The sequence below is a fragment of the Phoca vitulina genome, unplaced genomic scaffold (assembly GCF_004348235.1).
Source record: "Phoca vitulina isolate PV1807 unplaced genomic scaffold, GSC_HSeal_1.0 scaffold4, whole genome shotgun sequence".
In the NCBI taxonomy this organism is placed as follows: domain Eukaryota; kingdom Metazoa; phylum Chordata; class Mammalia; order Carnivora; family Phocidae; genus Phoca; species Phoca vitulina.
In genome coordinates, this window is record NW_022589707.1 from 6,117,717 (window position 1) to 6,129,742 (window position 12,026).

At 40.3% G+C, this 12,026-nt stretch overlaps 1 protein-coding gene and 1 long non-coding RNA gene across 3 annotated transcripts in view; one reads left to right on the forward strand and one right to left on the reverse strand.

The window, feature by feature from the left end:
* Window positions 1-12,026, forward strand: part of LOC116630708 — a 41,191-nt gene that overhangs the window by 19,021 nt on the left and 10,144 nt on the right. The gene's annotated exons all lie outside the window — the stretch shown is intronic.
* The window catches only part of WEE2 (WEE2 oocyte meiosis inhibiting kinase), a 34,955-nt gene that overhangs the window by 16,400 nt on the left and 6,529 nt on the right, over window positions 1-12,026 (reverse strand). The window contains exons 2-4 of the mRNA XM_032401434.1: window positions 5,044-5,240; window positions 3,241-3,292; window positions 908-1,080 (exon numbers count right to left, since the gene is read on the reverse strand). Of these exons, the coding sequence (XP_032257325.1) occupies window positions 908-1,080; window positions 3,241-3,292; window positions 5,044-5,240 (422 nt within the window). The remainder of the gene's footprint in view (window positions 1-907; window positions 1,081-3,240; window positions 3,293-5,043; window positions 5,241-12,026) is intronic.

Genomic DNA, 12,026 nt, shown 5'->3' on the forward strand with positions numbered 1-12,026 from the left:
TATATATATACCACATCTTCTTTATCCATTCATCTGTTGATGGACATCTTGGCTCTTTCCACAGTTTGGCTATTGTGGACATTCACAGCGCTTTTTTAATAGAACATGGCATATGTAAGGAGGAGTGTTAGGTTGTTACTATCTCAGTGGCAGACATACTTTGAGTTTTAATTTTACTGTATTACAATTAAAAAAAAAAACTTTGATGGGCTTAATAAAGCCACTATGGACTTGATGGTTGATATTGTAATGGATCCTCTGTCTTCTCTGTGAAGGCTAGACATCACTAGAGTCAATATTACACTCAGCCAATAGGATACAGTCACAGGGACAGCCTTGGGGAGAGAGATTCATTATGGAACAGGAAATCCAACACAAAAAAAAGTAAAATGTAGTACTCGATGAATTTTGGTATAAAAATGAAGAAGGTCCATAATTTCAGATTTAGCGAACTAAGTATTACATTCCCACAGTTCACAAAAAGCATTGGCTGAATCTAAAAATAATTGTTTTCTTTGTAAAAGGAAGAACTTCTGAACAATTAGTTCTGGGAGTGAAAGTTAAATTTTGTTGCTTTTTCCTCAGTTGTAGTCTTGGAAACATTGAACTCATTATTGAATTCATTATTAATACAAAATGGAGATAACCAGTGAGTTAACAGTAACTTCCTACTTGGCAATATTTCTAATGAACTAACAGGCAGAAGATCACTCCATAAATCTATTCATTAAAGCAAAAGCAGTCAGACCAGTAGGAAAAGCCTCAAGAACCATGAGAAAAAAAAAATGGAGGGGATAGCAATGGGTATGTTTTTTAATGACATCAGTACTATTATTTAAAATGTTTTGACGAGAAATAACTTTCCAAATCAAAGTTTGTACTTCTAGTACATTTCAAAGGCACTTACTCATTTGATAATCCTGCAAAAGGTTTCGTGGAACGTTTTATTGCATAAACACATCCATCCAGCCTCTTAATACACTTGTAGACTGTACCAAATTCCCCAACTCCAATTTTTTCTACCTCCAAGAATTCTTTTTCATAGCGGGAAGCCATGTTGGTTTCTCGTAGAACACATCTCTGAAATATTTTATTAAAATATTAAAGTAATTCTTTCTAACATATTGTAAGCAATAAATTTAAGGCATATTCCAAAATTTCTCAAAGTTTTCAAAAAGACTTTTGAGGCAAATCTTTTTGATTCTGTCTGTGTCAGCATTCATGGTAGCAAGAACCTCCCCAGTTGCTGACTACCTTCTTTGTACTCTTCATAACCATCTATACAATGCTGTACTGGCATTTTTTCATATATTAAGTCTTTTTCTACGTTATTTCTTCTGTCTGGGATATTCTTCTTCTCAATATGTTTTTAGAGGGGATGCCCCTGCTCACAGCAACAGCTACTGTCCTCAGCTGAAGGAATGGCTGGGATCCAAGTAGAACGTGTTAAGAAAAAAAAAAGACACCTCCTTTTGACTCTTGTCTACCTGCCTCACACTCTGGCTGCTAATGTTTCCATCTCAAATTGAATAAACTTATTTGTGTTCAATTTGCTTCCTCAAAAATCTTAGTGTGGAGAACAAAATTGTCAAATTGATTATTTCAGCTTACGTGCTCAGGTATAGCAGTCCTTCCACCTCCTGGCTGACTTGCAACATCTCTCTTTTTCCAGCTAGTAGGTAACCCTAGGCAAAAATCACTGAGCTCCTTTATTAGTTTTCTCATCTGAAGTAAGCATCCTAGCAACTACAACCCAGGGTTCTTTTAAATATTACATGAGAAAACGTGTGTGTGTGTGTGACTTAGCTCAATGCCAAGCACACAGTAAATTCTCAGTAAATCGTAGCTAAGACAATAAAAATCTCCATGAATTTATATGAATCTCAATCCAAACCAATTTATCTCCATGAGGTCATCCTTTCGCAATATCCCTGTTAGCAAGAATTTTTTCATTTAACTTGATTTTAAACAGTCTTGACTCTTACTAGCTCCTCATTTCAACATCTAATACCAACCAGTCTTCATTAGCAAGATCTAGAATTTTCATTGCCCTTAGCCAATCTCAAATTCTGTTTCCCCCATGTCTGGAGCTGCCATAGCTACCAGCCCTCTCTCCATCTCTTCTAATAGTGAAAATTATTTTTGCAAAATGATACCATAGAATCAGACACACTTAATTGTCTCCCACAAGGAATCCAAAGTTCTGGTCAGAGACCTCAAGGCCTTCTACCAATTGCTTGGCCACTACCTTCCCATCCTCATCTCAGACACCAAATAAGCCAGCTTACCATCTACATCATTCCCCAGCCTCAAGCCCTTCCCCTCCACTTTTGTAAACTGAATATTGAGCATAAGTATGTTTTCATGGTATTATAAACTTCTTAATGGCAATTTAATATTCCACTGTAAATTATAATTTATTTGGCTGTTATTATTGGACATTTCATACTTTTTTTTTGCCATTACAAGTTAAGGCTGCAATAAGCATCTCTGGTGATAATATTTACAGTATTATTTTATTAGGCTAGGTTATCAAATGAGGGATGCTACAACAAAGATTGTGAACATTATTTAAAAATAAATAGATAGCCTGGGTGGCTCAGATGGTTAAGCGTCTGCCTTTGGCTCAGGTCTTGATCCCAGAGTCCTGGGATCCAACCCCATGTCAGGCTCCCTGCTCAGAAGGGAGCCTGCTTCTCCCTCTCCCTGCCTCTCCCCCTGCTTGTGCTCTGTCTCTCTCTCTCTCTCAAATAAATCTTAAAAATAAATAAATAAATAAATAAATAAATAAATAAATAATAAAAATCAATAGATAACTGATACATTTAAGAGCTAAAATTTTACATTTAAACTTTTGGCTTTATGCCATATTGCTCTCTTCTGCTTCTCCATTTTTGGACCTTAAATATCTTGAATTTTCCCTTCACTTCTCTACCCCACGAATATAGAATTTTTCCATAAATCCAAGATAGAAACAGTAGCCATTAATTTAAAAACACTGCAAGTTAATGATTTAGCGATATACTGATCAGGTACTATCTGATAAAGTAGTAACTAGCTAAGAATATAGACCCTGCTGAGAGTCCAGATCAATTCAGCTGTAAGGCACATGGTAAATCTACAAAGTGAGGTGGGGCGGGTGGTATGGAGAGAGAGAGAGGGAGAAGGAGATAGAGAGAGAGATTGACAACAGGATGAAGTGCCTAAGTTATGACCGCTGAAACAAAGAACTGTGCTCACCTTGGCAGGCAGCCCTTGTTCTACATTGCCTTCCCCTGGACCAGCTTCCTCACTTAGGAAAAAAAAAAAAAAAGAAGTGATATCAATGTATGATTGGCATGGGCTTGATATTATACCAGGTTCTGGGGTTGTGAGAGTAAATAAGACAATTCCTTCCCCACTTCTGTTTATAACTGGGGAAAGGATAAATAGAAAATTTCATTGTAAGAAACGAGAATAAGAACAAGATACCAAGCGACACCATAGGCAGCACCCAAATCATGATTTCAAGAGTAAAAGCCTTTCCCGAGAGAGGATAGGCAGGCTAAGTTTCAAGAACGAGTAGGAATCAGCTAAGGGGCAGGAGTGGGGTTCTAGGCAAACAGAGCGACACTGAACAGTGGAGGTGAGAGCACACAGGACACAGGAAACTGAGCACGCTTTCCTGCCTCACTGTAACCTTCCCCTCCAGCACCCACCTCCCCTGCTTTGCCCTAGGTTCGCAGGCAGACCATCAGTACAGCAGAATAAGCTCTAACACTGGCTAAGATATTTTCAGTTACTTTCCAATAAGCTCTGCCAAACATCCTCTTTGGCATGAGCAGTTGCATTCTGGATCTCTAAGCCAGATTTCAATCTCTAGAGCAGCCAGCTATAGATTTTTCTTCTGGAGAAGCACAGGATAGAAAGTGCAAATAGAGGAAGACTTTACACTGATGGAGACAAACTGATGCTGGACATTTGTGACTTAAATTTAATACGACATTCTAATACCTTATAAAATAACACTACAAAAAAATAACAGCACAATAAGTAAGGGAGAAAAATGCTCACTCAGAAGCACCAAGAGCTCTTACTAAAGTGTCATCACTTTCATTGCAGGAAACTCAAATTAACTGTCTCCTCTGGCTAGCTTCCGTGAGAGGTGAATCAATTCTGATGATTTGCAAAGAATCCTCAAGAGCTAAAACCAATAGAATTCTTGGTAATAAAAGTGGAGCTATATACTTGGACTGAAGTTCTGTTTACTTAAGATCCAGGAGATAGTATTGAAAAAACCTATTCTGGCCACAAAGCTGGTTAATACAGAGTCATTGATTCCAAACGAAACAACTCAACCTAACACATTAAATGCTCTGCATACTTCACATTGTTAGCCGTGCATTTATTTTGCTGAGTACATATGAGCACAAATGACTGGCCCGTTTTAAAGGCACTTCCTTTGTGTAAAAAAAGGAAGTATCAAAGAGACATAGTAAAGAAATGTCCCTAAGTAATATGCACAATCCTCATTTGGACACTTTCTACCATTGAGGCCTTGTGGAGTTGTGCAGTTTGGCTTTCTATTCTCAGCACCTCCAAAAGCAACACTATCTTTTTCTCTTTAGCCAATCTGCCACCAGAGAGGTTCAAATCTTTGCTCTAGAGCCCTCAGTCACACAAGCTAGACTGGAAACAGCAGTATACTCCTTGAAGTGTGAGCTACACCTGCCCTAATGGCTAGCCTTCTGTTATCCAGAGGAGACCACGTGAATGCAGTTCCATAGCTCATTCAACTTGCTAATGGAAGTCAGATGAGTATTGCTTACTCTGCCCTATTCTTTCAGACAGAAGACACCATACAGTACACTTCAGAATAGGGAGACACTAGAATCTCCATGACAAAGCAGACCAACATTAACATTTAGGAAGGAGTGGATGTGTGAACAGGGTATCAGTTGCATTCAAGTAGAGTTCTTATTCCTAATCTTACTTTCATACTCTCCCTTCTACTTGACCATAGTAAGATCAGTTCTCAAAAGTTAGAGGCAACAGTACACTTACAGATCCCCTCGGGTTTTCCTCTTGCCGTTGGACTGAAGGAATTGTTTTCTATAGGACTCTGGGGTAAAGGGGTTAATGTTGACCAGAGCCGATGAGGTCATCTCATCCACAAAGGGAACAGGTGTGAACCTCAAATGTTTAGAGCCTCTGGAGGGGAGCTTCTCTGTTGAAGAAATCACTGACTGGCTTAGCAGACCCTGAATGAGGGTGACAAAAAGGGAAAACAGAGTGCGGTTAGTATAAAAAAAGAAGCAGTTCCATATCAGCTAGTTAATATTTGAACCAAAGAATGTTATTGCTGAAAAGGAATTAGAGGTTATCTCGTTCGGTGCAAACTAGTTGCATTATAACTGCTCCTCTTATGAAAAATACAGATTCCTAGTCTTCCTCTGGATATCCTGATTAGAGGATCAACACAGGAATCTGTACTTGTGTTAAGCTCCACCGCCTCCCCCTGGGCAATTCTGATGGCCAGCTATGAAAAACACCAACTCAACTACTACCTCTAGCTTTTTAAAGACTATACTCCAGCTTAGAGAAATGAAAAGGACTCTAGAAGACCTGGTCCTTATGTTCTCAGTGTATACTTTAACTTCCCCTCAAGTATTCATCCAAATATTTGTTTGGTGCCTACTAAGTAGCCAATGCTGGGCTAGATGCTAAGGCATACAGAGGTTGATTTCCAACTCTTAAGGGATGCACAGTCCATTAGTCAACAGCTCATCAATCTTTCAGAAATAATCACTTTGTACAGGAAAGACTATCTAAACGTTAAAAGAAGTATCCAGTTCCACTTAAAATACAGCACCAAATGAGAAGAGTTCCATAAAGTGGGGTAAAGAATTTGAAAAATAATCCTGAGTCCTTAAGATTCGGGGCTTTGTAGCGGCTATAACCAGCACACGAATAAATAGGAAATGTACAGGACTTACCAGTCCAAGTGGGGTACAGTAAGAGAACATACACCTACAACCTACCAGAACTAAACCAAACGACAGAGGGGATAGGTAGAAGAAAAAGAATTCTGATGAGACAGCAGAATGCCATTATGACCTAAGTTGAGGGCCAGAGAGCTGTGTTATGGGTCTCCCAAGTGTCCAGCAGTAGACACGGGGGCCATGATATAACTTCATAGTATAATCATTGTACTGTGAGGCTCTTTCTAAAAGAATGCCTCTATTGGATAGTATCTGCCCATGGCTTTTCAGTGTAGAAGCACAAGCTAGACCATAACATGATTCACTATATAAAAATGTAATTCAAGAATGTGAAGATACAAAGAATGAATATTGAAATTATAAATCCTAAATGATAAAAGCAGAAATGAAGGAAACTGTAGAGTACACCCAGTAACCTAGCCTTTTTTTAAGTGAAGAAAAAGGTCATTGCTGGAGCCAAGTTTTTATAAGGGTTTTACATGTCTTAGAGTTGACAGGATGAACAATCCTGGGGCTATTGTCCAGGGGCTAAAGCCATCAATGATAACCTCACAATTTTCCTGTAAGTGTATTACAGGGCTGAGTATTTGCTCAAAGTACAACTATACTATATAATATTTCTCGGTTGTCTATGTGACTCAGGAAGTGAACTTAGAATTACAATAAATCATTCCCTGAGAAACAGTTTTTTGTGCTGCTGATTATATGGAAAGTAAAATGTGTCTATCACATATGAAATAGTGGGCATCCACACCTGGAATGATATACACTCTGGTTGCCACACTTCAAGGACAACAAAAAGGACATAGACATTTTTCAGATAAAAGGAAGGAAAAGTATTCACATCGGAGCAGACAAGATCAGAATTCCTAGTCTGGATATATGAAGGCCGATAGATTTTGTGAGCTCCACTTATGATACAGGGAAGATATTAATTATATTTAATATGGATTGTATTGCCAGAATGGTAGAATTGTGAGTAATCCTTTTGCAAATCCAAAAGAACTTAGTTTGGAACAAGGCTTATGAAAAGGAAGTTCTGTCTAAAAGTAAAGCAGATTAAAAATTTCTGGAAAGATATCCAGGTTGAGAGTATAAATATGTTCCAGGGAGTGTAGCTAATTCCATAAGCAACAGCTCTGTTACAGATGATCGAGGGAAAGGAAAATTCAGGAATAGCTCTTTTGTGTCTGAAGATGGCAAGAGGAGAAGGCAACCTCCCACCTTCAAGACACAACATCATTGTATCTCAGGACTTGCAGACTTTAAAGGCCCAGTTGGTACAATTAGTCCCCTGATGCTTGAATTCTTTTACAAAGTTCCTACCAAGTGATCATCAAGTAGTGCTCAATGCATTTAGCTCAGGGACCCACTACCTCCTCGGGAAGCTCTTCTATTCTAGCTAGTTGTGCTAGGAAGTCTTTATGGTGACCTAAAGTCACTTTACAGGGTTTCTAGGCCTCTCCCTTGGGTAAGGCTGAGCTAAGTCAATCCTCCATTCCTCTGCATCCTTGTGTTCAGCATAACATCACCACTGATCATTGCCCACTCTCTCTCTTCTAACCCAAACTGCATTCCTCATAAAGCGTGCACTTTTTCAGTTGCATTTCCAGTTTCCCTCCCAAGCTCTGTTCTTTTCCTGCCCCTCCAATCTTGGCACTTCCAGGATTACTAATTTGGACCACTTCTCTTCTTACTCTGGCACTCAGGCTGCTTGAGCTCATCCACACCCAAGGCTTCAACAACTTCCAAAATGCTAATGATATCCAAATATAGATCTCCAATTTAGTTTGTTTTCCTGCACTCCAGACCCATTTATCCAATGATTTACAGTACACCTCTGCTTTCTCCAAATCTGTAAATGCCTCTAGCATCACCTATCTTGATTCAAGTTACAATTTACTCAGTCAAGGCAGAAGCCTCAAAGGACCCTAGATCCTCCTTTTCCCTCAATGCCTCCATCAGGTTGATGAGAGAACAAAAAGCAAGCTGAGCACAAAACATGAGCTGACACCCCGCCAAATCCCCCTCCCCTTAAGGTGGGATATATAGATATAGATAGATAGATAGATAGATAGATAGATAGATAGATAGATATAGATATATATAGATATAGATATATAGATATAGATATAGATATAGATATAGATATAGATATAGATAACATTCCTCAGGCACTAGTAACTGCCTGAGAACAAAAGCAGGGGAATAACAAATGGTCAATTGATAAAGATTACAGTCATGTAGGACATGAAATTCCACTAGACTTTGTAACTGTCTTAACGATTTACAAGAAAAACACAATCATAATAATAGACCTCCAGGAACCTATAGACTCAATTTCCTGGAGCCCTAACATCACTTTCACCACCATAGGATAGACAGCCTTATATAATCAGTCACTCCTCACAATCACAATGTAGCTCTTTCTGCCCACGGGTCCCGTCCCCATGCTAGAATAAAAACACCTTTGGGGGCACCTGGGTGGCTCAGTTGTTAAGCATCTGCCTTCAGCTCAGGTCATGATCCCGGGGTCCTGGGGTCGAGCCCCACATCGGGGCTCCCTGCTCAGTGGGGAGCCTGCTTCTCCCTTTCCCACTCCCCCTGCTTGTGTTCCCTCTCTCACTCTCTCTCTGTCAAATAAATAAAATATTTTTTAAAAAATAGAATAAAAACACCTTTTTGCACCGCAAAACATCTCAAGAATTCTTTCTTGACCACTGGGCTCAATGATCCTGCATCATATTTTGGTGGCCCATACAGGCATTCTGCATCTTACCTTCATCTGGACTTCGAGCCTCAGCACAAACTTGGTGAGTTACTCTCTCTTCTCCTTTTACTTTCATTTTAGAGGCTCTTCAAGGAATATGGTCTTATTGGAATACTTTCGTGTCAATAGCTCAGGCTGCAATGCTCTAGCCCGTGGCTACTCTATGGGGACGAGAAAGCCTGCCTTTTGACCGGAAACTCAATTCCTTTTGACTGGAAGCTCATTCGGTTGGCCGGAATGGTTCTAAGGCCCAGAAACTCAATGCCCTCTCGTTATTCCTATTCTTATACACAGTTGTCTTTCTTGGGCATGGATAGCTACCTAAGTCACTAGGACAGCTGCCAATCTTAAGAATCTCATGTAAGGTTTCTTCCTCATTGGTCTAATGCAATCCCATCCAAATCCCTGGCCTACCCACTTCTGGCCACGAGACCTCCTCTCAGAGCTGACTGAAACCAGTACCCAATTGAATTAAAACCCAACTGGGAACCATCTCCTAGAGAAGTCAGCTATAAAAGACTACATGTTTTGGAATGTCACTTAGACCAGGATGGATTTCTATATTTACTATTCTTCATCAATGTCCCCTACTGAATACTTAAATTACAATATTATATAATTTCCCCTTGTAAAACTTTGCTGATGTTTTCCATGGATTAAGAATGACAGGTTCTCCATGGCATTTTGGTCCATTCGCTGGCACCCATTAGTCATCTAGAATGCAATGGGGAATTTGAGGGACACCAGCATTCCTCCAAGGCAAGGCAGTGTTCATAGCACCTTCTTAGAAGGATGCCTCTGGTCACTTTGACACTAGAAACCTCGGACATATCCTGCATAGATGCCACGTAGGAGGCAGGGGGGATTTTTGGTAATAAACCTCTACTTTTCTAGGAGCATGGGATCTTTAGTTCCCAAGTATCCTCCCTTGGGATGCCTTTTAACCTACTGGAATCAATTCAGATTGCAAGATCTAAGAAAGAAAAAAACTGATCTTCTTCTGTAACATTGCATGGCCTCGGTACTCCTCGGGAAATGAGGGAAAATGGCCCATTAATGGACATTAAACTTTAATACGATCTATCCGATCTCTTTTGCAGGAAACAGGGCAAATGGACTGAGGTACCCTATGTCCAGGCCTTCATGGCCCTAAATCAGGATCCTGATCTAAGGGCCTCTTGCAAAATGTGTCTAACCACCAACCAGGTTAATAAACCCCCTCTGGACATACTGGATGATGATTGTCTAAATAGGCCCATTTCTCCTAACAAACCTGGGTCACTGTAGAAATCACTGGCCAATCCAAACAAAGAAGACACTGGCTCTGTTACTCTCTCTCCTCCTTATAAACCTAAAGACCCCTCTGCTCCCAGGCCAGATGGACATACCAGGAGTGGAACTCCCTATCTTCTAGAATTTCTACCTAAATATGGATTGCATCCTCTTAGGGAGGTTGCTAATGGAGAAATGGGCACAGTTAGTCATGTTCCATTCTCCATGGCAGACCTGGCTCAGATAAACAATTAGGACGATATTCCGAAAACCCTGTTCTCAATTTATGAGGACTTTCAACAATTACCTATTATTTTTTATTTGACCTGGTGAGATATATACATCATATTAACTCGTTGTTGCACCCCTGAGGAAAAGAACCATATCTGGGCAGGGGCTCAAGAATTTGCTGATGAAGAAGCAGTCAGAGATAACCCCCTACCCATCATTATCCAGTAGGGGGCACTGCTGTTCCCAATACCAAACCTTACTGGAGTTACCAAGATGATAGACAGGGAAGGGAAAGACAAGACCAGATGATCACTTGTTTAATAGAAGAAATGAAAAAAGGATTCTCTAAAGGATTTATAAAACTCAGGAAGTTACCCAAGTTGCTGATGAAAATCCAGCTCTATTTCAGGGCTGTTTGATAGACACCAAGACACCATCCCTAAATACACAAATCTGGACCCAACCTCCTCTGAAGGAACAACTATATTAAACATGCATTTTTTAGGTCAGTCAGCACCTGACATCCACTAAAAATTGGCTAAAATGGCTTTAGGCCCTCAAACCCCCACCCAGCACCCACTAGAGGTAGCTATTGGGGTCTTTTTTTTTTTTTTTTTTTATTGAGAGAGATAATGATAGAGAGCATGAGAGGGGGGAGAGTCAGAGGGAGAAGCAGACGCCCCGCTGAGCGGGGAGCCCGATGCGGGACTCGATCCCAGGACTCCAGGATCCTCACCTGAGCTGAGCTGAAGGCAGTCGCTTAACCAACTGAGCCACCCAGGCGCCCTATAGGGGTCTTTAATAATAGAAATATGGCCGTTAGGCAAGAAAAGGACTGGAGAGCTAAAATGCAGGGTAAAAAACAGGCTCAAATATTGGCTGGCACTATAGCGGATTCCCCACAACACCAGACTAACCAGGGGCCAAAGATAAAGCCGGTATCAGACGAAGGAGCAGGTGAGATCCCATGCTACAGGTGAGCCCAAGTCCGACAGTGGAGCAAAGAATGTCCAAACAAAGGCTCTCCACCGGGGCCATGTCCTGTCTGTAAGAGAGAAGGACATTGGAAATCAGGATGACTGAGCCCCAGGTTACCCTGGATGTGGAAGGTACATTTATCAATTTCCTTATCGATACAGGAGTTTTACTCTCCTTACTCAGCCCTGCTTGTCTTTCTAAACATAGAATGGTTGGCACAGAAGAGAAAACTAAAACATGCCTCCAGACAATGCCTTTAGCCTGTACATACAAAAACCAGTTGGTTACTCATGTTTTCCTAGTCCTTTCATCTTGTCCCACTCCATTAGTTGGATGAGACTTAATGTATAAACCAGGACGCAGGTTTGCTCTGACTAAAGGGGACAGCTTGTTCTCTTTAACACCCAGAAAACTTAAACCTTGCCCTGATATCCCTCCTAATATCTGGAAGGAAGTAAATCCACAGGTCTGTGATTGGCATGAGACTTAATATTTGTTTATTAATATTGTTTATTAAAGTGACCTTAAAGGACCCAACCACTATACCTCATAAAAAACAAAAACAAAAACAAAAAAACAGTATCCCTTAAAACCTGAGGCAGAGGCTGGGTTACAACCACTTATTGATACATCTCTTAAAGATGGTATTTTAAAACCTTGTCAATCTCCTTATAACACTCCCAATTTTACCAGCAAAGAAACCAGATGGAGACTATCAGACGGTACAAGATTTAAGAGCTATAAATGAAGCAGTGATGCCTACTCATCCCATGGTGCCAAATCCATATACTATT